Source organism: Pan paniscus, chromosome 11 (genome assembly GCF_029289425.2).
Source record: "Pan paniscus chromosome 11, NHGRI_mPanPan1-v2.0_pri, whole genome shotgun sequence".
NCBI lineage: Eukaryota > Metazoa > Chordata > Mammalia > Primates > Hominidae > Pan > Pan paniscus.
In genome coordinates this window covers 22,128,814-22,154,471 of record NC_073260.2, presented here as the reverse complement: position 1 = coordinate 22,154,471, position 25,658 = coordinate 22,128,814, and the positions used below count along the sequence as shown (strand labels likewise).

Sequence of the window (25,658 nt, the reverse complement as noted above, 5' to 3'; positions counted from 1 at the left end):
ATACCCTTTATTTCTTTCTCTTGCCTGATTGTCCTGGCCAGAACTTATAATACTATGTTAAATAGGAGTGGTGAGAGAGGGCATCCTTGCCTTCTACTGGTTTTCAAAGGGAATGCTTCCAGCTTTTCCCATTCAATATGATATTGGCTGTGGGTTTGTCATAAATACCTGTTATTATTTTGACATATGTTCCATCAATATCTAGTTTATTGAGAGTTTTTAACATGAAGGGATGTTGAATTTTATCAAAGGCCTTTTCTGCATCTATTGAGATAATCATGTGGTTTTTGTCTTTAGTTCTGTTTATGTAATAGATTACATTTATTGATTTGCATATGTTGAACCATCCTTGCATCTCAGGGATGAAGCTGACTTAATCATGATGGATACGTTTTTTGACGTGCTGCTGGATTCAGTTCGCCAGTATTTTATTGAGGATTTTCGCATCGATGTTCATCAGGGATATTGGCCTGAAGTTTTCTTTCTTTGTTGTGTCTCTTCCCAGTTTTGGTATCAGGATGATGCTGGCTTCATAAAATGAGTTAGGAAGGAGTCCCTCCTTTTCAATTGTTTGGAATAGTTTCAGAAGGAATGGTACCAGCTCCTCTTTGTATTTCTAATAGAATTCAGCTATGAATCCATTTGGTCCAGGGCTTTTTTTTTTTTTTTTTTGGTTGGTTGGTTATTAATTACTGCCTCAATTTCAGAGCTTGTTATTGGTCTATTCTGGGATTCACCTTCTTCCTGGTATAGTCTTTGTAGGGTGTATGCATCCAGGAATTTATTCATTTCTTCTAGATTTTCTAGTTTATTTCCATAGAGGTATTTATAGTATTCTCTGACAGTAGTTTGTATTTATATGGGGTCAGTGGTGATATCCTCTTTATCATTTTTTATTGTGTCTATTTGATTCTTCTCTCTCTTCTTCACTAGTCTAGCTAGCAGTCTATCTATTTTGTTAATTTTTTCAAAAAACCAGCTTCTGGATTCGTTCAGTTTTTGGAGGGTTTTTCATGTCTCTATCTCCTTCAATTCTTCTCTGATTTTAGTTTGCTCTTGGCTCTCTAGCTCTTTTAATTGTGATGTTAGGGTGTCAATTTGAGATCTTTCTAGCTTTCTGATGTGGGCATTTAGTGCTATAAATTTCTCTCTTAACACTGCTTCAGCTGTGTCCCAGAGATTCTGGTATGTTGTCTTTTTGTTCTCATTGGTTTCAAAGAACTTCTTGATTTCTGCCTTAATTTCATTATTTATCCAGGAGTCATTCAGGAGCAGGTTGTTCAATTTCCATGAAAATGTGTGGTTTTGAGTGAGTTTCTTAATCCTGAGTTCTAATTTGATTGCACTGTGGTCAGAGAGACTGTTTGTTATGATTTCAGTTCTTTTGCATTTGCTGAGGAGTGTTTTACTTTCAATAATGTGGTTGATTTTAGAATAAGTGTCATGTGGCACTGAGAAGAATGTATATTCTGCTGATTTGGGGTACAGAATTCTGTAGACGTCTACTAGGTCCACTTGATCCAGAGCTGAGTTCAAGTCCTGAATATCCTTGTTAGTTTTCTGTCTTGTTGATCTGTCTAATACTAACAGTGGGGTGTTAAATTCTCCCACTATTATTGTGTGGGAGTCTAAGTCTCATCGTAGGTCTCTAAGAACTTGTTTTATGAATCTGGGTGCTCCTGTATTGGGTGCATATATATTCAGAATAGTTAGCTCTTCTTGTTGAATTGTTCCTGTTACCATTATGTAATGCCCTTCCTTGTCTTTTTTGATCTTTGTTGGTTTAAAGTTTGTTTTGTCAGAGAGTAGGATTGCAATCCCTGCCTTTTTTTGTTTTCCATTTGCTTGGTAAATCTTCCTCCATCCCTTTATTTTAAGCCTGTGTGTGTCTTTGAACATGAGATAGGTCTCCTGAATATAGTACACTGATGGGTCTTGACTCCTCAACCAATTTGCCAGCCTGTGTCTTTTAATTGGGGCATTTAGTCCATTTATATTTAGAGTTAGTATTGTTATGTGCGAATTTGATCCTGTCATCATAATGCTATTTGGTTATTTTGCATAGTAGTTGATGCAGTTTCTTCATATTGTCATCGGTCTTCATATTTTGGTGTAATTTTGCAGTGCCTGGTACCAGTTTTTCCTTTCCATATTTAGTGCTTCTTTCAGGAGCTCTTGCAGGGCAGGCCTGGTGGTAATGAAATTCCACAGCATTTGCTTGTCTGGAAAAGATTTTCTTTGTCCTTTGATTATGAAGCTTAGTTTGGCTAGATATGAAATTCTGGGTTGAAAATTCTTTCTTTAAGAATGTTGAATATTGGCCCCCAATCTCTTCTGGCTTGTAGAGTTTCTGCTGAGAGGCCCACTGTTATTCTGATGGGCTTCCCTTTGTAGGTGACCTGGCCTTTCTCTCTGGCTGCCCTTAACACTTTTTCCTTCATTCCAACTTGGAAAATCTGATGATTATGTGTCTTGGGGTTGATCTTCTCATGGAGCATCTTAATCATGTTCTCCGTATTTCCTGAATTTGCATGCTAGCGTGTCTTGCTAGGTTGGGGAAGTTCTCCTGAATATATTTCCTGAGGTGTCTTTTCCAGCTTCTTTCCATTTTTCCTGTCTCCTTCTGGTACTCCAATCAATTGTAGGTTTGGTCTTTTTATGAAGTACCACATTTCGTGCAGGCTTTGTTAATTCTTTTTTGTTCTTTTATCTCTATTCTTGTCTGCATGTCTTATTTCAGTAAGGTTGTCATCAAACTCTGATATCCTTTCTTCTGCTTGGTTGATTTGGCTGTTGATACTTGTGTATAATTCACGAAGTTCTTATGCTGTGTTTTTCAGCTCCATCAGGTCATTTATCTTCTTCTCTAAACTAGTTATTCTAGTTAGCAATTCCTCTAACCTCTTCTCAAGATTCTTAGCTTCTTTGCATTGTGTTAGAACATGCTCCTTTAGCTCATCATGGTTTTTTATTACCCATCTTCTGAAGCCTACTCTGTCAATTCATCCATTTGATCCTCTGTCTAGTTCTAGGCCCTTGATAGACAGATGTGGCGATCATGTTGAGGAGAAGAGGCGCTCTGCCCTTTTGGGTTTTTAGCATTTTTTCATTGATTATTTCTCATCTTCATGAGCTTGTCTAGTTTTAGTCTTTGAGGCTGCTGACCCTTGGATGGGGTTTTTGTGGGGGCCTTTGTTGTTGTTGTTGTTGTTTATGCTGTTGTTGCTTTCTGCTTGTTTGTTTTTCTTTCAATAGTCAGGTCCTTCTTCCGTAGAGCTGCTGCAGTTTGCTGGGAGTTCACTTCAGGCCCCATTCATCTGATTCACTCCTGTGCCCGGAGATGTCACTCAAGGAGTCTGGAGAGCAGCAAAGATGGGTGCCTGTTCCTACCTCTGGGACCTCTGACCTTGAGAGGCACCAACCTGATGCCAGTAGGTTCGCTCCTGCATAGGGTATCTGACAACCCCTGTTGGAGGGCCTCATCCAGTTGGATGGCATGGAGAAAAGGGCTCATTTAATGAAGCATTTTGTGCCTTGGTGGAGAGGGTGTGTTTTTCTGAGGGGAAACCCACTGGTCTGGGCTGCCCGGATTCATCAGAACTACCAGAAGGAGAGGCTAAGTCTGCTGGTCCACAGAGAATGTGGCCACCCCTCTCCCCAGGGGTTCAGGTCCAGGGAGATCTGAATTCTGTCCCAGAGCCTCTGGCTGGAGTTATTGGAGATCCTACAGGGAAGCCCCACCCACTGAGGAAAGATGGGTCAGGGTTACACCTGAAGAGGCATCGTGGCCGCCTACTGCCATTGCCGGTGTGTTGGGCTGTGGGGACAAGTCTTGGGACCAAGCTGTGTAGCCTCCCTGGCTCCACAAAAATTTTTGTTTATTTTTGGATTTTTAGAAGAGACAGGGTTTTTCCATTTTGGCCAGGCTGGTCTCGAACTCCTGTGATCCACCTGCCTCAGCCTCCCAAAGGCTGAGATTACAGGCATGAGCCACTGTCCCTGGCTGCCTTGATTTATCTTGATTGATCAACTGACGGATCAATCACTTAGCCAACAGGCATTTTCAGAGTGCCTACTATGAAGCATTAGCCACTATGCTGGACGCTACAAAAACAAAGATAAAGGACACTGTACTCTCTCTCAAAGATCTCTAAGTCTAGCTTAGCAGACAGAAAGAGAAACTGATTATTTTTGTACAGTGTGGGAAGTGGTCAGTTCAAAGTAATCACAACCAGCTTTAAGAGCTGGAAGAGAGAGTAGATTACTCATTTGGGTTGGGTTGAGGAAGATAACTGATGTAGAAACTGATTAGGGGCTAGGAAAACTCCTCCAGCATTTGGAGTTCATTTATCGTTGGATACCCACAGCAAATCTATGACCTGGGAAGACTGGCTGTTAAAAAAAAAAACAACAACAAACAACAAAAAGAAAATAAAAGCATTTTCCATATAAAGACAGCAAGGCTCAATGAGTTATGCTGCAAAAGCCAAAACTAAAAAATATAGGAAGATGTTTTCTGCCTTATCTAAGTGATTTTCTCTTAGACAAAGGAAGCATGATGTTTTGGCCTGCTGATATTACTGCCAAATGAACATCCTTACCCTTTCAAGGCCATATTTATTGTCTGACCTTCACTGGGCACTATCTATGTGGGACGCACTGTGCTGGGCATTGCAGGATATAGAGAAATAAAATAAATGCAGACTGTCCTTGTTGTAAGATGAGAAATCACATGAAAATGATAAATAACATTTGAGAAGGCAAACAAATGGGGGTAGTGACAATAAACCAGCAGTTCAAACACAGAAGAGACTATGATGGACAAGGGGAATATTCAAAGCATTCCAGAGCAGTGAGCATATCATGGTGGCTTGAGCTTGAAGGAAAGCTGGAGATAAATATTACAGCTGGATTTGAGAGAATCTCAGAAGCCCAGCTAAAACTGAAGGACTGAGGTCTACACATACACATCTTGGGGTTCAAGACTTACCACGTGCCAAGTCATGGGGTAGGTATTTTATACATCTTTTATTTTTATATCTAATCCTCCCATTAACCCTTCAAGGAGGAAACTGAAGCCAAGAGGGTTACATTCCCAGTTTCCCAAGATCACACTATAAGTAAATGGGACAAGATTTGAACCCAGGTCCAGAAGACTTCAAAATCTATACTCTCATCTACTTTATCACTCTACTTTCTCCCTGAGTTTCTAGGATTGAAAAAAAACCTACTTTTTAAAAAGCCCCGTGACTTTTTCTGTTTGTCCACTGAGCATCAAGGAAAGATGGGCCTCAGAGGAGAATCTTAGGAGTAGAAAAGAAGAATGCAGAACCCAGAGCTCCAGGGAAGGGGCCAAACTAAAAAATGAGGCTTTCTTTAGGCTCTCAAAAGTAGTGGTCGGTGTCTGAACCGGGATCTCCAGCCCAAAGCTTTCACCCGTTATCATCATCAGCCTCACAAGGAATGAAGAGATAAAGAAGAACTGTGCCTTTGTTGCATTTATCTAAAGGAAAATAGCTAAATTCCATCTGTAAACAAGCTGAACCATAGACAGTAAAGGCAAATGTAAACACATCCTGTGCTTATGTCCAAATAATCAATTGTCCCCAAACAAAACAAAGGAAATGGGTCTTTGCAACAACATATGTGAAAAGGCGCAAGAGGTATTAGTCATCAAAAAGTCCAATATGAGGGGAGTGATGTCAGCAAGATGCATGATTAGAGACACCTGGCATTTATATTCCAACAAGAAAGGACCAAGGCAATGAATAAACAGCTAGGATTTGACCTGAGTGTCGTCGAAGGCAGAGCACCGAAATGCAGCAGAAGAGTGGAGAAGCATCTGTGGTGACAGGAAGTCCATGAGGGCAATGTAGAGGCACCCAGCCTCTGAAGCACCATCCCCCTGGCCTGGATTAGATTTGCCTAGAGTCAGGAGAAACTTCTCACTGTGGGGAAAAGATAAGCAGAAGATCTCTATCCGCCCCCATTGCTACCACAAACACCTACAGTCCCTACTACAGGAGAATTCCACAGTCCTCACAAGCCCTGAGCCCAGTTTAAAGAGCCACCAAGAATTTATACAGCTGCACTGTCCTGGATTAGAAGCACAGCATGTGTACTTCTCACTTCCACCCACCGTGTGAGCCAAGCTGCTGCAGCACAGTACACACCTCAGGAGTGTGCCCTGCTTTGGGGGCAAATAGCCATGGCACCTCTCCAGCAATGGGGCTCCATCTTCATTACCCCAAGCCCACACGGGTGGCTGAATGTCACAAGCCCAGCTTTACAGAGCTTGGGCCTAAAACTGGCTGTGACTCTTGTCCTACAGAGCAGAGAAACCAACCCCCACTACCCTACTTCCAGCCAGAGAAACAGTATAACGGTCCCACCCACAGCTATCCTGCCTTGAGCCAGCCAAACCACTGCTCACCCACCCTCCAGTGGGAGAAGCCTCTGAGCCTCCAAGCAGCTGATATAACTCCAGGGCAGCAGAATGGTTGCATGCCTATGCACAGGACCTGAGAAATGGCTCCAGAGTGCCCCCACCCACTACAGATATATCCCTGGCCTGCCTAATAGTTCTACGCCCCCTAAAAGAGCATGAGAAACTGTCCCACAGGACACCCCTGGTGGGCATACCACCAGAACAGCCAAGCAGCCAACAGCCCATGTCCTGAACCTGAACAGCCCCATGAGCCACTCCTTGTGGACATTCCCTAGGCTGGCCAGGCAGCTGCGCACCTACATACCAGGCATGAAACAGCCCTGCAGGCTGCTCCTGGTGGGCACACACCTGAGCCAGCCAAGCAGCCTTGTACTTACATTCCAGACCTGAGAAACAGCCCCTTGGGCAGACATGCCCACAGGTTGGACGAGCAGCTATATGGCCACATCCCAGGTCCAAAAGAGTCCTGTGGGCCACCACCCACAGAAACGCCCCAAACCAGCCAAGCAACTGTGCAGTTATGTCGTGGACCTGACAAACAGCCCTGTACCCACCCATGGTAGCCATGCCCACCTGGGCTGGTCAGGCCACTGCATGCCCATGTCTCAAGCTGGAGAAATGGCCCTCTGGGTTGTCCCCCTCAGAGACATTTTCAGGCCAGCCAAGCAGCCATACATCCACATAGCAGGCCTAAGAAACAGTTTCAAAGGCAGCTCCTAGCAGATACACACCTAGACCAAATGAGAAAACTTATGCCCATGTCCCAGGCCTAAGAAACATCCCTATGAGCTGCCCCTGGTAGAAATATCCCCAGGCCAGCTGAAAAGCTATACTCCCATATTCTGAGCCTGAGAAACATCCCTTTGAGCAGCTCCTGGCAGGCATGCCCCCAGGCCAGCTGAGATACCACGTGCCCTTGCTCCTGGCCAGAGGAACAGCCCCATGGCCCTAATATCAGGGAATCAGACCCCAAGCTGTATGAACATCCCCCTGATCTGAGAAATAGCCCAGTGAGCCCAATCCTGGCAAAGCTGTACCACCATCACCACAAACTCTCTCAGCCTAGGCCACTGAGTATCTTACAAATGTCACTAATGTAAAATTGTAGCCAATTTAACTACATAGAAACTCTAGTATAGCATCTAACTAAAATCCAGGACAGCACACCACACCAAACTGACACCTCAAGACCAAGTTATACAAATAAGTCTTTCCCTATGAAACCTACTCAATAAAATCAGAAGTAATAATTTTTCTACCACATGCTAAGAAATCAACATAGGGACACATCAAACATGAAAAATCAAGGAAACATGTCACTGTAAAAGGAAAACAATAATTTTCTAGTAGCAGACCCTGATCATAATAAAATATATGAACTGCCAAAAAAAATTAAACAATAATTTTAAATAAACTCAGGGAGGTATAAGAGAAGAAAGATAGTCAATTTAACTATATCAAGAAAATGATTCATGATTTACATGATACATTCAACAAAGAGATAGATACCATAAAAAAGAACCAAACAGGAACGAAGAGCTAAAGAATTCAATGAAGAAAGTAAACATATGAATCAAGAGCTTCAACAACAGACTAGGGCAAGCAGAAAAAAAAATCTAAACTTGAAGACAGATATTTTGAAATAACACAAGGAGTCAAAAAGAAAAGAAAAGAAAGAATAAATAATACAAAAAAAAAGAAAGCCTCAAGTAAGTGAAAAATATTCATATTAGGGGTGTTTCAGAAGAACAAGTGAAGTGAAAAGGTGATGAAAATATATTTAATGAAATAATAGCAAAAAAATATTCCAACATCTTGGGAGAGAGATGGACATCAAGGTCCAGGAAACCAGATAGGTTAAACCCAAACAGATCTTCTTCAAGGCATCTTACAGTCAAGTTGTTGAAAGTCAATGACAAAAAAATAAATAAACAAAATCAGCAAGAGAAAAAAGTCAGGTCACATAAAAGGGAATTTTCATTAAAGTAACAGTGGATTTCTCAGCCAGGAGAGAATGAGATGACATATTCCAAGCCCTGCAAGGAAATTACTGTCAGTCAGGAATACTGTACCTAGCAAAGTTATCCTTCAGAAATGAAGAAGAAATAAAATCTGTTACAGGCATATGAAAACTAATGGAATTCATCAGCACTGGGCTGGCTTTACAAGAAATGCTCAGTGAAGTCTTACAACTGGAAGTGAAAAGATAACAACTATGATCATGAAAATATGCAAAACTATACAACTCACTGGTAGAGCCAATATATTTTTTGAAAGAGAAAGGAATCAAACCTTATCACTACAGAAAACCACCCAACTGCAAAAATAATAAGAGAGGAAGTAAGAAACAAAGAATACACAAAACAACCAGAAAACACTCAGTGAAACACTGATTAGTTCCCACGTATCAACAATAACAATTATTATAAATGAACTAAATTCCCCATTAAGAATATATAAACAGGACAAATGGATGAAAAAATAAGACAAAACTATGCACTGCCTATTAGGAAATTCACTTTTCCTGTAAAGACAAACATAGAATGAAAGTGAAGGAATGGAAAAATATATTAAATGCAAATGTAAGCCAAAAGTGAGAACAAGTAGCTGGAATTATATCAGACTAAACAGGCTTCAATTCAATGCTGTAAAAAGAGACAATGAAGGATATTATATGATAATAAAGAGATCAATACAGCAAGAGAATATAACAATTGTAAATATATTTACACTAAACACCAGAACATCCTGATACATAAAGTAAATATTACTAGATCTAAAGGGAGAGATAGACTCCAGTAAAATAATAATTGGGGACTTCAACATTTTATTCTCAGTATTGGACAGATCATCTAGACAGAAAGTCAACAAAGAAAGATCATATTTAAACTTCACTATAGACCAAATGGATGTGATAGACAATTACATAATATTTCACCCAGCAGCTGCAAAGGGCAGATTCTTTTCATCAGCACATGGGACATTCTCCAGGATTAGCCATACATTAGAGCACAAAACAAATCTCAGAAAATTTTAAAACACTGAAATTGTATCAAATATCTTATTTGACCACAGTGGAATAAAACTAGATATCAATGACAACAGGAATATTCATAACTATACAAATACAAGGAGATTAAATAAGATGCTCCTGAATGACCAATGAGTGAAGGAAGAAATTAAGAATAAAATTTGAAAATTCCTTGAAACAAATGAAAACAGAAACACAGCATACCAAAATCCATGGAACACAGCAAAAGCAGTATTAAGAGGCAAATTTATAGTAATAAATGCCTATATCAAAGAACTAGAAAGATTTCAAATCAATAACCTATTAATGCACCTCAAGGATATAGGAAAGCAAGAAGAAATCAAACCCCAAATTAGTAGAATGAAAGAAATAGATCAGAGCAAAAATAAGCAAAAAGACTAAAAGGAACAAAAGATCAATAAAACACAAAGTTGTTTTTTAAAAGATAAACAAAATTGATGAACTAATAGCTAGACAAACTAAGATAAAAGGAGAGAACACTCACATAAATAAAATTGGAAATGAAAAGGGAGACATCACAATGGATATCACAGAAATGCAAAATGATACAAATAAATACAAAGTCAAAGGCTATTATGAACAGCTATAGGTCAATAAATTTGAAAACAGAGAAAATGGATAAATTTCTGGACACACAGAACTCAACAAAATTGAACCACAAAGAAATGGAAAACCTTAACAGACCAAAACAAGTAATGAGACTGAGTCAATAATAAAAAGCCTTCCAACAAAGAAAAGTACAGGGACCAGATGGCTTCACCACACAATTCTGCTGAATGTATAAAGAAGAATTAATAACAATTCTCCCAAAACTATTTCAAAACATTGAAGCAGAGGGAATTCTTTCTAATTCATTCTATAAGACATGCATCACTCTGATACTAAAACCAAACAAGGACACACACACAAAAAGAAAACTACAGGCCAATATCCCTGATGAAAATATATGCAAAAATCCTCAAAGTACTGAAAAACGGAATCCAACCTGTCAAAAAGATAATATACCATGATCAAGTGGTATTTATCCCAGGTATGCAAGGATAATATATGCAAATCAATAAACATATTTCACATCAATAGAATGAAGGACAATCAATAGAATGATGGAAAAAAACCATATGATCATCTCAAAGCAAAAAAAAAAAAGCTTTTGAAATTTTAAATATCTCCTCATGATAAAAACTCTTAATAAATTAGTTACAGAAGGAAAATACCTCAACATAATAAAGGCCATATATGACAAATCCACAGCTAACATCTTACCAAACAAGACAAAAATGTCCACTCTAATCATTCTTGTCAAACACAATACTAGATTTCCTAGCCAGAGCAATTAGGCAACAGAAAGAAATGACAAACATCCAAATTGGAAAGGAGGAAGTCAAATTCTCTTATCTTATTCCCAGAAAAACCTAAAGAGTCTACTAAACGTCTTAGAAATGTGATATGGTTTGGCTCTGTGTCTTCACCCAAATCTCATGTTCAATTATAATCCCCAAGGTTGGGGAAGAGAACTGGTGGTGGGAGGTGACTGGGTCATGGGGGTGGATTTCCCTTTTGCTGTTATTGGGATAGTGAGTGAGTCCTCACGAGATCTGTTTGTTTAAAAGTGTTTAGCACTTCTCCCATTGCTCTCTCTCTCCTGCTGTGCCATGTGAAGAAGGTGCTTGCTTCCCTGTCGCTCTTTTGCCATAACTGTAAGTTTCCTGAGGCCTCCCCAACCATGCCTCCTGTATAGCTGTGAAATTGTGAGTCAATTAAACCTCTTTTCTTTATAAATTACCCAGTCTCAGGTAGTTCTTTATAGCAGTGTGAGAACAGACTAATAACTAACTGATAAAAAAATTCGGAAAAGTTCTAGGATGCAAAATCAACATATAAAAATTAGAAGCACTTCTATACATAAACAAACTAGCTGAAAAAGAAACCAAGAAGGAAATCCCATCTACAACAGCTATAACACAATACAATAAAATACATAGAAATCAATGTAACCAAAGAGGTAAAAGATCTCTACAAGAAAAATATAAAACACTGATGAAAGAAATTGAAGAGGATACAAAAAAATGAAAAGACCTCCCATGCTCATGCAATCTTGAGAAAAAAATAACAAAATTGGAAGTATCACACTTTCAGACCTCAAAATATACTACAAAGCTGTAGTAACCAAAGTTACTGCAAAGTAAATACAATATGGTACTGGCATAAAAACAGACACATACATAGATGAATGTAACAGAATAGAGAACCCAGAAATTTATTTACAGTCTACTGACTTTTTACAAAGGTGCCAAGAACACTTAGTAGGGAAATGGCAGTCTCTCCAGTAAATCATGCTGAGAAAACTGAATGTGCATATGCAGAAGAATGAAACTAGACCCCCACTTTTACCCAATAAAAAATCAATTTACAATGAATCAAAGACCTAAATGTAAGACCTGAAATGATAAACATATTAGAAGAAAACAGGGGAAACACTTCAAGACATTGGTCTGAAAAAAGATTTTGTAAGTAAGACCTTAAAAGCACAGGCAAAGAAAAAAAAGCAAAAGTAGACAAGATTATATGTCAAACTAAAAAGCTCCTGCACAGCAAAGGAAACAACAGAGTGAAAACACAACCTACAGAATGGGAGAAAATATTCTTAAAATATTTATCCAATAGGGAATTAATATCCAGAATATACAAGAGACTCAAACATTCCAACAGCAAAAACAAAAAACAAAAAAGAAAAAAACAAAAAAAACCCTCCAATCTAATAAAAAAGTGGACAAATTGTTCTGAATAGAAATTTCTCAAAAGACATACAAGTGACCAACAAATATATGAAAACATGGTCCTTATTAGTAATTATCAGGTAAATGCAAATCAAAAACTGCAATGAGGTATAATCTCATCTCAGTTAGAATGGCTATTATAAAAAAGTCAAAAATAACAAATGCTGGTGAGAATGCAGAGAAAAGAAAACTCATACACTGTCATGCGAATGTAAACTAGTACAGTCACTATATAGAACAGTTTGGAAGGTCCTCTAAAAACTACAAAAAGAACTACCATATATCTAGCAATGCCATGACTTGGTATTTATCCAAATTAAAGGAAATCAGCTTATTGAAGATACATCTGCACCTGCATGCTTACTGCAGGATTATCCACAATAGTCAAGATATGGAATCAACCTAGGTGTCCAACAACAGATGACTAGATAAAGAAAAGGTGGTATGTATACACAATGGAATACATTCATCCATAAATAAGAATGAAATCCTTTCATTTATGGCGACCTGGATGGAACTGAAGAACATTATATTAAGCAAAATAAGACAGGAATGGAAAGTTAAATGTCACATGTTCTTATTCATATGTGGAAGCTGAAAATAATTGACCTCATAGAAGTAAAAGAATGCTCGAGGCTGCTAGTAGGATACAGAGGATATTAGAAGCTGGGAAAGGTAGGAGGGAGAGAGGAATAGGGAGAAATTTATTAAAGGAAATAAAATTACAGCTAGATAGGTGTAATAATTTCTAGTGTCCTATACCACTTAAAGATTACTTATTAATGTAATACATAGTTTCAAATAACTAGGAGCTTATTGAACATTCCCAATGCAAAGAAATGATCAATGTTTAAGATGATCGATATACTAATTACCCTGATCTGATCACCATATATCATATGGATCAAAATATCACTATGTACTCCATAAATATGTACGAACATTATTTGTCAATATAAAAAAACATAAAAGAAGTCTAATATGAGCCAGCAATAACTGTAACAAACAAATGGGATCTCAAGCTGCATCAATAGAAGTATAACAGTTGGCAAGAAGGAGACAAAAATCCCATTTTTCTCAGCCCTGGATCATTCCTGCCTTGAGGAAGAAGAGTGTCAGTTTGGGTGTTATGGCCCAGGATGTGAAAAATTAGAATTTCTGTCTAGACGGCAGTGACCAGGAAGGTGAAATGTCTGAAAAATGCTTTATATGAGACTATTTAGAGAAACTGGGGTGTTTAGGTTGTTTAAAATGTACAGTCTCTTATTTGTGTTGTCAAATTTCCCAAGAGCTGCTGCCTTGGAAAAAGAATATCAGATCACTTTCCTTTTGGACATGGGGGACCATGAACACAGATTTCAAGTTGGTATAAGAAGAAACCCTCTAATAGCCAGTAATTGTGTGGAAATGAGATGGCCTCTTTTCCGAGTAGTGAGAAAGCTGTCAAAGGAGGTAATCAAGAGACTGGAAAGATGTTGGACTGCATAGCCTCTGAGGCTCCTCACAACTCCAATTCTGGGAGTACTGACACTCTTTTATTCTCTCATCACTACTGAAGAATCAGAGAAGACAAACTTGATAGCCCAACAGAAATCTAAAGCCATAAATCCAAAGTGGCTTATCCCAGAAAACACTGCCTGTAGTCCCCAACTGCCCAGCTTCTGCACCTCTTCCCATCTTTTCAAAATGCCCCCTGGAAAATGGGCTGTGACATGGAGGACTCACCTTTCTTCTCAAAGTCCACCTTCTCTTCCCCTGGATGTCCCAGACTGTCCAGAGTGTGGGTCACCTGGCTGCCAAACTCGTCCTCGCGGGAGACATGGTTGGCCCGCCTAGGTGGCTCCTCATCCTCCTCACAGTCATAGTCATCCAGGATGGGAGTCTCCCGGATGGGCACGCCAATGACGGAATTGTGGGTTTGCAGCCGGGATGAACGGAAGCTCTCCCGCGCCTGGGGACCCAGCAGCACAGATGGGATGTAGTGGATCTCATGAGTGGCTTCTGTGCTTGCGCTCTTCTGGGGGATGCGGCGACGCTTCTGCCAACGTCGCTGGGCGTACAGTGCCACGGTGAACACCAGCAGCAGCAGCAGCAGCGCGATGAGGCCACCCTGGAGCAGGAAGGAAGGACACACAAATGGGCCACTGTTCTTTGGAATCGAGGGCCGCAGGGGATTTTCCTGTCCACTACACTCTGCCAGGATCCCTGGGTTTGGCTCATAGAGCCTCAGGAACCACCAGCCGTGGTTTTTAAGCTAGAGAGACATTGTTTCAAACCTGGCTTTTTCACCAACAAACTGTGTGACCCTAGGCAAACTTCTTCACTTCTCTGAGCCTTGCTTTCCATAGTTATAAAGGTTGAGTAGGAATCCCTGCTCTTCCTTCTTCACAAGGTTGCCATAGGAAGCAAATCAGATGGATAACGGTCATGTCAGAGCAATACAGATAGCTCAGTGGCAGGATGGATCAGCGCTGCGGCTTCACACAGGTGAATGTCTGAATCTAGACTCCACCTCCCACCAGCTGAGCATCCCAAGGACAGTTGCCTACGCTCCCCCAGCCTTGCTTCCTCATCTCTAGAATGAGTTAACTGAAAGATCAAGAGACAGTAGTAGACTGTCTTACATCTTGCTGCAAATATAAGATAGCATTATTAAATCAAACATAATGTCTGCATAGTCTGTATTTTCTTCATTTTTCAGAAACACTAGTCTTTAAATTTCTGAATTTCTATAAGGGAACTGGGACAAAGTAGGTCCTTAACAAATATTTGGTAAATGAGTGAATGAAAATGTACCTTTCTAGGGCTCCTTTAATAAGAATTTCAAGGTCAACTGATATATATATATATATATACATTTTTTTCTTTGATACACTCAGCTCCTAAATATTTGAGTCTGCATTATCCTACATTAATTTGAAATAAGCTAATGTGTTAATGCACATATCTTACATGATTCATGAAATACTCTGGTCTGTAAGATCCTTCACGGCGGAGGTATTTTCAAAACATGTCTGTAATCCCCATAACACCTGTCATGAGCTTGAAGTTGAGGGTTTGCATTCTCCAGGCCTCCCCTCAATTGTTCTGTGCCAGAAACCTCTCCTCTGATGGGTAGGCCCTCATCACTTCTCTTGCTTTTCTTCACTTTATACTCTGCTTCATGTTTGGGAGATTGGAAGACACTTTGCTGAATGCCTGCTGTGTAATCCCTAGAGTCAGGAGGAATCACCCTTGTTGTATACAGGGTAGAGAGAGGCTTCAAAAAATCAAGAGACCCAGAAACTCAGACAGCAAGTGGCAGAGTAATATCTGAGCCTTACTTTTTGTGTGTTTATTTTGTTTGTTTTTGCTTTTTAACTCTAGAGCCTATATTCTTTCAATCCACTTGTGTGGTTGATGGCTTCTCCTTGGCTATGATCTCATTGAAGGCAAGGACAAATTCTGACAACTATCTGTACAGCATCTAACAAAGATGGCAGATGTTAGCTGTGAATACATTATCTTAGGGGCAAAGGTGGCTGCTGTTAAACACACCTGTTTAGACCAAGAAGAACACTGTTTGCTGAAATGGGTCAGCCATTCTGCTGACTATATTTGATATTAGAAAACTGGCATGTTCTATTTGCAAGACCCTCAGCTCACTATGCTGAAATTCAGCACCTCCACAGAGGTAGGGGGACTGGGTGGATATGAGGACTAAGAGGTGGTGGCCAGGTATGCAGGTGTGGCTGATAGCTCTGTAGTAGGGGCCCAAGCCCTGCCTTGAGTTCAGCAGTGAGCTACTTTGGTTTCCCCAAGAAAGTTTCTCTGGATGTCATAACATAAAAACAAATGCACAAATCAAGCAAAGCTATAAGTACGTGTATTTATGTGTGTATTTGTGTGTGTGTAGAATCTATTAAATATATGTGTAAATGCATGTGTATACCAGAGGTGATTATGTATATATCACCTTAAAAAACAACAATGAATCTTTTTTTCTTCTACAGAACATATGATAGTGATTGCTTTGTGTCACAAAATTATGTGTGACATGATATTATTTGTCTGGGATTTTTTTGTGTTTCAGAAATAAGAAAAGAAGGAGAGGGAGGGAGTGAGGAAGAGTGAAGAGGAGAGAGGTGATAGAGAGGGAGAGTGAAGAGAGGAAAGGGCTGGGGGCAACACTAATCCTTGATAAACACAAGGGCTGACCCTCTCCTTAACACCTTTACTGAATGTTTTTTTATTTAATCTTTAGGACAAGACTATGTGATAGAAATTAGTTTATGCTGTATAGATGAGGAAAAGGTAATTCAGAGAAGTAAGTAACTAGCTTGAAGTCACACAGTCAGGATTTAATTCCAGGTCTGGCTGGATTCAAAGGGCCAGGAAGTGGTGGAGCTGTGACTGGGCCCCAGCTCCCCATTTCACAGCCCTTGGTTACTGAACGGCAATTCTCACTGACTAAAGAGAGGGAAGGGGAGGAGGAGGAAAGATGGTGAGGGTGCATGAAAAGGGAAAAAGAAAGTATTATTTTCAAATTCAGCCTCCAGATGTGCAATGGGTGCATCTTCTCTTCAGAGAAGATTTTCATTCTGGCCCATTGATGCCCCTGGGGGAATCTCCTTGCCTGACCATGCCCTCTGTCTTCTCACCTTTGGGCATTTCATTCAGTGAGAGGATAAGGTCTTGCATGGTTCCTGGGCCTTCATTCCTCATCCCACTCAGTATATCCCGATTATGGTTGTGGGACTCTGTGGTCAGATCCCAGGACCAATACTGACCTAGGAAAGATGAGGCCTAACCAACCCATCCACCTGCAACTACTAATGCCCCTTCTTCCTTCCTTGTATCCTTTGCCTTGAGAGCCTTCCAGTAGTAAATGGCTAAGTGTTGGCATCAGACTGACATGATTTTATCCAGGTTCTACTGCTTAGACACTCTGTGACCTTGACCAGTTCATTTTATCTTTCTAGATCTTTGGCTTTCTCATGGATTAAACAAGGACAAGAGTCATAATGCCACCTCATTGGGTCATGAAGGCTAAATAAGATGCTTGTGGGGTATTTAATATAGTGTAGGGGCACATAGTATCATAGGTTGTTAGCTACTGTTACTGTCAACAGAATTCAGCAAGTATACATTCTGTGTTGAACGAATAAAGGAATGAATGAAGGAATGAATGACTTGAGTTTCTGGCCCTATATACCTATTCTGCACAACTTGCCTTGGATCCCCAAATCCTTTTCAATCTGGACCAAATGTTTGATATGTGCTCTTTCATTCACCTTTACACCTATCATCATCCTACATTAAGTTGGAAACTCAGGCATAGAGACAAATGTCATTTACTCAAGATAGAGCAGCTGAGATTCAAACTAGCTCCAGCATGACTTTAAAACCATGCTCGGAGTGGAGAAGGCACAGGAGCAAAAGCCTACTTAGCCCCTGCTCAGTCTCACTTCTGCCTTATCAAGTTACCTACACAATTTCAGGCACAGATTTCTCAACATAGGAAACTTCCAGAAGAATGTGGCAGAGGGACCCCCTGGTTTGGGAGGCACTGAGCTTGAGGTTCCCTTTAGTTTATTGACCCATTGATTCTTTAGCCCTTGACCTTGCCATTTGATATGAGCCCAAGCCAGTGGCTATGGCTATCCCATTAGGGCACAGGTTCATTTTCCTCACTCCCCAGCCTGCCCTGAACTCAGCTTCCATCACCTCCAACTGAGTCAGTGACCACGTGGTTTCCATTACAGATTCAAGTTTTATTGCAAGAACTTGGTCAAAGCAGAATTCCAGTATTCTGGGGCTCATCGTGCCACTGACTACTGAAACAGACATCCCAGGCTGGGCTTCTAAAGAACTCAGGAGGCATCATCTAAGACATGGTAGCAGCTTAGGTAACGTTGCAAGCACCAATCTGAACAGCCCTCCCTCCCTAGACCCTGAAAAAGTAGTGGAATACATAAAATTGGACACAGTCTCAGAGCATGTGGGAAAAAGCTTCTAAATTCAAGTTTACTTACTTTCTGACCTTGGCTTGCTCCTATGGACCTTCAGTTTATTAATCAGTAAATCAGAGTTGGCCAATACTTGTGATACTATATCACACAGTTAGAACTAGCTAAGACTGGGAGTCAGAAACACAAGGTTGAAATCTAATGCCGCACATATAAGCTGGGCTATCTTGGACATAGAACTTAATTTCTCTGATTAACAATTTTATTATATATAAAATCAGGTCATAGACTTCTTTATCGAGGGAAGTGAGATGTGAGCTAATGGACACGGGATACTTTGCTTAGTGCCTGGCACATGGTAAACCAGTGATAGGAGAAAATGTTCATTCATGGGACCCCCTATAGGTTGCTGTGCAAATCAAATCTGAAAACAGCTGTGATATCCTGTAAAAACTGAAGAGTGCTGTGCACAAGCAAAGGAGCTCAAGAGAACCATCTGGCTGCCTCTGTCATAGTGAGACATCTCACCCAAAGAATGCAGATGAGTGACTCAGAATCAAGAAGGAAGTGTAGACTGTGTCCACCTGCACTGGTCCAGGCTTCTGTCCTGGTCCACACACATAGAATTACATACTCCCTTCTTTATCGGCTTCTCACACCAGAGGTAAGCAAACAGAAAGGCAGGAGCAATCGACCAGTGCTCAGCAGGGCCAGTGTGTCCAGCCTCTGAGTCCACACCAGGAGCAAACACAGGCCCAAGCAGTGGGAAAAAATGCTGCACGGCAAAAGGGGAGCTGAGGAGGGAGAAGAAGACCTACGAAGATGGCTGTGAATTTTTAGAAAGCAAGTTAAGAAGAGGTGAAATCTCCAAGGGTGACAAGCTGAGACCCTGCTGGCCTCAGGGACGACCTGATGCCAAGTCCGATTTGGACCATGCTCACTCCAGGGCAGCCCTAGACAAACAAGGCTGAGGAAGTCACTGCAAGTTCTAGAAATAATAACATCAGTCTATTAGTTAGAGGGTTGCTTCTGTGAGGTTGTAAGCTGGACAGATCTTGGGGTGATTTGTTTTTACCATCACCTTATGAGAATTTCAAGAAGCTTTCAGGGAGGAAGTGGAGAAGAGATGTGAGAAAGAAAGTGCACCCCTATCCCTTCTGGAACCTTCCCCATTACAAGTCTCTCTAGGCAGGATCAGCCTGCTGCTCTTGTTCTATTACTGACAGTGAGTCTCAGATTCCCCAGGGGAACAAGACAAGGGTGAGGGTGGGAGGTGTCAAGGGCAGAGTGCTCTGATGGGGAAACCAGGTGCCTGGGGGCATACAGGCCAGCATGAGAATCCCTGTTTCTCTCCTTGCTGTTGGCTGTGACAAGTTCATTACATTTTACTTCCTTGGACTGCAATAGGCTCCCTTTAAAATGAGGCTGATAGTTCACAGTGTGAAGAGTTATGCTAGGTATTAAACAAGACATTCAAAGGTCTGGATAAAGGATCTGGCACCACAAAAGTCAACAAATACTAGCATCATTCCTTCAGCTTCCCTATTTGTCTATCACAAACTAAATCCTTTCACCCCAGTTCCCCTTGCTTAAACTCCTCTCCTGGCTTCCTGGGGTCCTTAAAATAATGTACAGGTTCCCTAGCCTGGTACCCAAAACCCCTCATGACTGGGTCCCTGCTCATTCCCCAGCTCCCCACAAGCCTCACCTGTCCTACTTGTCCTGGAGTCACCCTGGGCAGTTGGCATCCTCCAAAGTGTGATGCTCCCTCTTCTGCACTCTCTATCCCCTCAGCCTGAAGCACCCTCTCACTCACTCCACCTGGAATCTCAGAAGGTGACTTCAGTTGGAAATAGGATATTTGCAGAGGTAATTAGTTAAGATGAAGTCATATTGGATTAAAGTGGGCCCTAAATCCAATGACTGGTATCCTCATAAGAACAGGAGTGGACACACAGGGAAGAAGCTCACATGAAGATGAAGACAGAGATCCAAGTGATGCATCTACAAGCCAAGGAATGCCGATGGTCATCAGCAACCATGAGAAACTGGTAGAAAGGCATGGGACAGATTCTCCCTCAGAGCCTCCAGGAGGAGGCTTGCTGACATCATGATTTTGGACTTCTGGCCTCCTGAACCATGAAAGAATAAATTTCTCATGTTTCAAGCCACTCAGTGTGCAGTAATTTAAATGGAAGCCCCAAGAAACTAAGGCACTGCCCTTGACCTGTTGATCTCAGCCCATTCAGCTGTCTAAGCTTGGAGAGCACTTCCCCAGGGAACATCTCTGCATTTTCAGGTTGGGGTGAGGCTTTCATGGCTCCAGTCCTCTGGCTGTTGTTATCCAATCATCTGTTTGACCATTTTCCCATTCAAGGTCTTGAGTTGCCATTTACCCCTACCATTTATCCAGCCTTAGTTCCAGTGCTTAGCCCAGGGAAGGTGCTTAATAAACACATCCAGAAGCTGACCATCTTCACCAGACTTTCCAGAGGAATGCAAATGCAAGTACTTGTTTTAGCTCTGACCCCAGCATCAACAAGGCACCTGACCAAACCGCGTATGCCCCTTTGCTGCTTTTACTTTCTCCAATGCCAGTGCCTTCAGCTGGTTTTCTTACGTACACAACCTCAAAAACAGAAAAATACACAGAGAGATAAAAAGTATAAAGCACTTCAAACCACCCCACCAAGAGAGCCTTCTGAAAAGTCAAACTCAGTACACTGTTTGGCCTGGCCTCATTTTAATATATTTTTCATGTTAAAATATCAAGGCATGAAAGAAGGAAGCAGAGAAAGGAAAGAAAGGGATAATATGAAAAATGCTTTATTTGACAATGTGTCATTCGGAAACTGATTATTTCTGTCTCTGGCCTTTTTAATATGCCCTCACTATGGCCAAGCCGCCAGGGGATTTGGTATTCTAAGACTGGATTTATAATACTCTGTTCTGCAGTGATAAGAACACAGGCCTTTAATCCTCAGAGCTGTGAACATGCATATTCTCTCAAGTAATGTCCTTCTCTTCTCGCCACTTGTTTCTGGTCCCTGGCAGCCACGATGCCATGATGGCTGAGAACTGGTGATCCACTGGGCCTTCTCTTGGCCACTTGCCTAATGACAGATCTAGTGGGGAAGGGGGCCCGGGATCCAAGTGATCCGAGACGTCTCCTTTCAGGCCCCAGTCTATGTTTAAGCTGGAAGAATTATTAGAAAATAGTCTAAGTCTTTAGTGTTAGAAAAAAAAAAAAGAAAAAGAAACTGAGACTCAAAGGATGAAAGTGACTTGACCAACATCACAAACCATCCTAAAATAGTTTTGGAGACAGAATATGCAGCTGACACCCTCCAAAGCTGCTAAGGAAACATGTGAATTGTGACAATTTGATCTACAAAATAGCTTCTATAACTTTCCATTTCTCTCTACTCTATGACTGTCCTATGCCCTAGTTTTCATGGATTTTCATCATGATAATTTTAATACATGCTGAATGATCTTCCAGGCTTTATTCCTCCTTTCCCACTATGCTCAATCCATCTTACTTACTGTAACTAAGGCACACATGGAAACTGATCCCTTCCCTATTGACTAAGCTAAGAATCCTGTAGTTTGACAGTTCAAGTCCTCATCATCTATCTTTGTAGATAACCTTATCTCGAACGTATGCTTTTGAAATGCCCTTCTTCAAATGTGTGCTTTGGCCGTCCATGCAACCACCCCTACTAAGCTCTTGCTACAGAGAAGGCATGGTGCCAAGTATCCAACCACAGTGAAACTCTCTGCTCCCAGTAAGCTGGGGAGCAGAGACTGGGGCCTGAAAAGAGACTTGTCACAGTACGTGGAGCCTGAGCCTCCTTTCCCACTAGCTCTGTCATTAAGTGAGTGGCGAAGAGAAGGCCCAGTGGATCACCAGTTCTCACCATGATGGCACTGTGGCTGCCAGGGACCAAACTCTCAGTCCTGAGGTGTTTTTGTAGAAGCCATTTACTTTACCTGGAATGACGCCCTCATTCTTATTCCTCACCCTTATGTCTACACATCCAAATACCATCCATACTTCACTGTTAACTTCAATGCATCTACTTTATGAACTGCTAGGCTTTTCCCTTCCCCAGGTGCAGCCAGAAGGAATTTCTTTATCCTCTGCACTCCCACAGTGCTTCGCCTTAACCCTCACTTAAGGATCTTCAGCATTTCTTACCTTGTATTAGAGTTGTTGATGCTCTTTACTTAGCTGCCCTACAGGTTAGATTATTATGCCTAGTATACAGATGAAAAAAAAAGGAGACTCAGAAGAGAAACTGCTTAAAACCATATAACCAAGTAGAAAACATATATGATAAGATTTTCCACTGGGGGCAATTCCCAATAAACCATGGGTTCACTATCTCAGAAGGGAGCAGCTGGAGAATAAGATAATAAGAAAGTTCAGAACATATTGCAAAAGGCATAAGGATCTAAAGACTTTTAGACACTGAGGATCTAAAATTTTTTTATGCCGTAGGGTGGCAAAATCAGCTGTATACCTTGGAAAGATCATAGTGGGCGTGATGGGGAGATTGAAAACAGGGATACCATTGAGGTAGATTTTAACAACAGTCTAGGATGGCAGTTCTCAACTGGTGGCAATTTTGCCCCCCAAGAGGCATTTGGTAATAGAGACATTTTTGGTTGTCACAACTTAGGGGAGAGAGTACTGGCATCTAGTGGGCAGAAGCCAGGGAATCTGTAAACATCTCGCATACACAGGACAGCCACATACAACAAAGAATTAACTGGTCCCAAATGTCAATAGCGCAGAGTTTGAGAGTCCCTAGTCTAAGAGAGATGATGAGACCAGAACTAAGAGAGTTAAAGTGGCGGGTCAGCTAACAGGATAGGAAGACTTGTGTCTATTGGTGGGGAAGGGGGTGTCAACAATGACACTGAGGTCTAGATTCTGTCACTGGATTAGGGAGGGACTTATCTATCTACGTCTTATTTTTTCTTGGGTAATCTTCCAGAAAGTTATACAAGATACCAGCATGTAATCAAATGAAGAGATACATTTACATGTGTGAACAATAAGAGAAGAAAAAGGCACAACAAATAAGAATTTGCATGTATACATGTATGTGATTATGTATTCACATTTGTAACAATATACTCACACCTATGTTAATACATCTATAGTTAGCTATATTTATCTATATTTCTTTTTTGCCTCTAGTCAGATATAGGGTGACCTATTTAAGAAGTCCCATTATAGAAAAAGAAACATATTTCTCTTTAAAATAAATCATCTACTTAGCATGTATCTATTAGAGATACTGTTTTACTTCCAAAGATAATGCCAAAGGAATAAAGTAAAAACACATTGGTTCTTTGGAATGCATTCACCTTCCACCCACTACCCCCCAGCTCAATCTTCCTTAATCATCTTTAGATCAGATTAGAACAGGGTCAAAATCCTGGGAGAACATACTGAATTGTATAAAAATTTATCAAGGAGAAAGCTAAGGAATGCTTGGAGACACCAGCATTTTCCCGTAAGTTAGACAGACATAGGTTCGTCTATTGACATTTTTGTTAGTACAGTCATGACTCATATCTATGTCTGTTTGACATATATGGCTTTGGATAAGTCACTTGAGTTTCTTCAGTTCTCTCATCTGTGAATTGGGTTACTAACACCTAAGTGGGAGAATCTGTGGAGGATTAAATGAGATTGCAGTGTATAATACAGTTAGCTAATAGCTTGCAAGTAGTGGATCTTTATTATTGAGGTAAGACCTTGTTTCCTAAAAAAAAATTTGATACAAAGTAGTGGTGAAACCACTACTTCCCCTCCACTATACAATCAGATATTCTCTATACAGTTTCCCAGCTGCATTCCTCCCATAGGCTCCAAAAAGTGATTGTGATCCCTTCCCCTCTTTGGGGTAAGTAGGTGGGATTGGATGGTTTCTGACAGCCATCCCAGCTCTAATATTCTAGAAAATTAAAAAAGCAAAGGCAAACTGGAAAGCGTTTTGGAAGAGATGAAATACATATATTCTTATGACATCTTGCCTGGTATTACAGGTTTAAATGCATACATTAAACCAGTTAATCATGCTGTATCCTTCACACCATTTCACGTTTCTGTGCTTTTGCTCATGCTCCCTCTATCTGAAATACCCTTCCCTCACTTCTTTGTCGAGTCCTTTAAGCCTCAGCTTGTGGGTCCTGAGTTCTCTGAAACCTGCTTTTTCTGACTGGGTTAAGTACCACCTGTTAGGTCTTGCAGTGACTCATGCTTTTGTCTGCCAGAGCATGCAGCAGATTGCATCATAGTTTGACCCCCTCCCATCACCCTAGTGCCCATTGAGGGTGTTCTTAATCATCTCTGTTTTCCCAGGATCCAGCTCAGGGTCTGACACTGAGTAGCCCTCATTATGTATTTATTGTATTTCTACACTGAGAGGCAATGAAAGGAAGGGCAGGGTTTTATTTATTTCTAGTTGAATTTGAATGGTACACAGCACATAGTAGTAGATCTTCAATTACTTGTTGAAAGAAAGGATGAATAAATCCATCATAAATGCCTCTCTAAGGGCAGGTGACCAAAATACACCTACATCTGTCTGGCAGTCCTCCATCTGTCTGTAAGAAAGGGCTGAAGGTAATTCGCATGAGCCATTTAACACAAGTCAGCATCCCACTACATGTCCTCAGGTGGCCTCTCAAGTTCTGTCACAAATCCCACTCTGAAGGACGGGTGAATGGAGAAGGTAGGGGAAAACATCTTTAGGAGGATTGAGTTTCTTCCCACTCTTTGAGTCATGAAAATATACAGATGGGCCAGGCACGGTGGCTCACACCTGTAATCCCAGTACTCTGGGAGGCCAAGGCGGGTGGATCATGAGGTTAGGAGTTCAAGACCAGCCTGGCCAAGCTGTATATATACATACAGATGAACCCAAGTGGCCAGAGAGGAGCTTTGCCCTCATTCATTGATTTACTTATTCCCCAGGTTAAGGTCATACCTGGAAGCTGGCAGACCTAAGTTCCCATTTTTACTCTGCCACCTACCTGTAATGGGACCTTGGGACATTCTCTCTGTGATGCTCAGTTTTCACAGCTCTAATACAGGAATAATGCCATTCACCAAAAAGGCTGTTGTGAAGATCGGATAAGGTGATATGTATAAAATATGTCACACAGCCTTTGACCTGCATAAAACATTCAATACGTGGTAGTCATTGGCTTAACTCTTACTACTATTATTGTAATTTTCTGACCCTGTAGCAAACCTTCTACCTCGATTTAGAAATACACAGGTATGCCCTTGAAGAACTCACAGTTGGTTTGTGGCAACAGGTAAGTAAGCAGGCAGTTATCACAATGCATAGTTCAGCAAGCTCCATGTAAGAGGGAAACATGGTAAGGGGCAAAGAGTTTCTCACAGCTTC

At 41.0% G+C, this 25,658-nt stretch overlaps 1 protein-coding gene across 5 annotated transcripts in view; it reads right to left on the bottom strand.

The window, feature by feature from the left end:
* ASTN2 (astrotactin 2) overlaps nucleotides 1–25,658 on the bottom strand; it is a 980,114-nt gene that overhangs the window by 765,175 nt on the left and 189,281 nt on the right. For all 5 annotated transcript variants that reach the window (XM_034928931.3, XM_014346251.4, XM_034928932.3 and 2 more), the window contains exon 3: nucleotides 14,003–14,387. In XM_034928931.3, coding sequence (XP_034784822.1) covers nucleotides 14,003–14,387 — 385 coding nt within the window. The remainder of the gene's footprint in view (nucleotides 1–14,002; nucleotides 14,388–25,658) is intronic.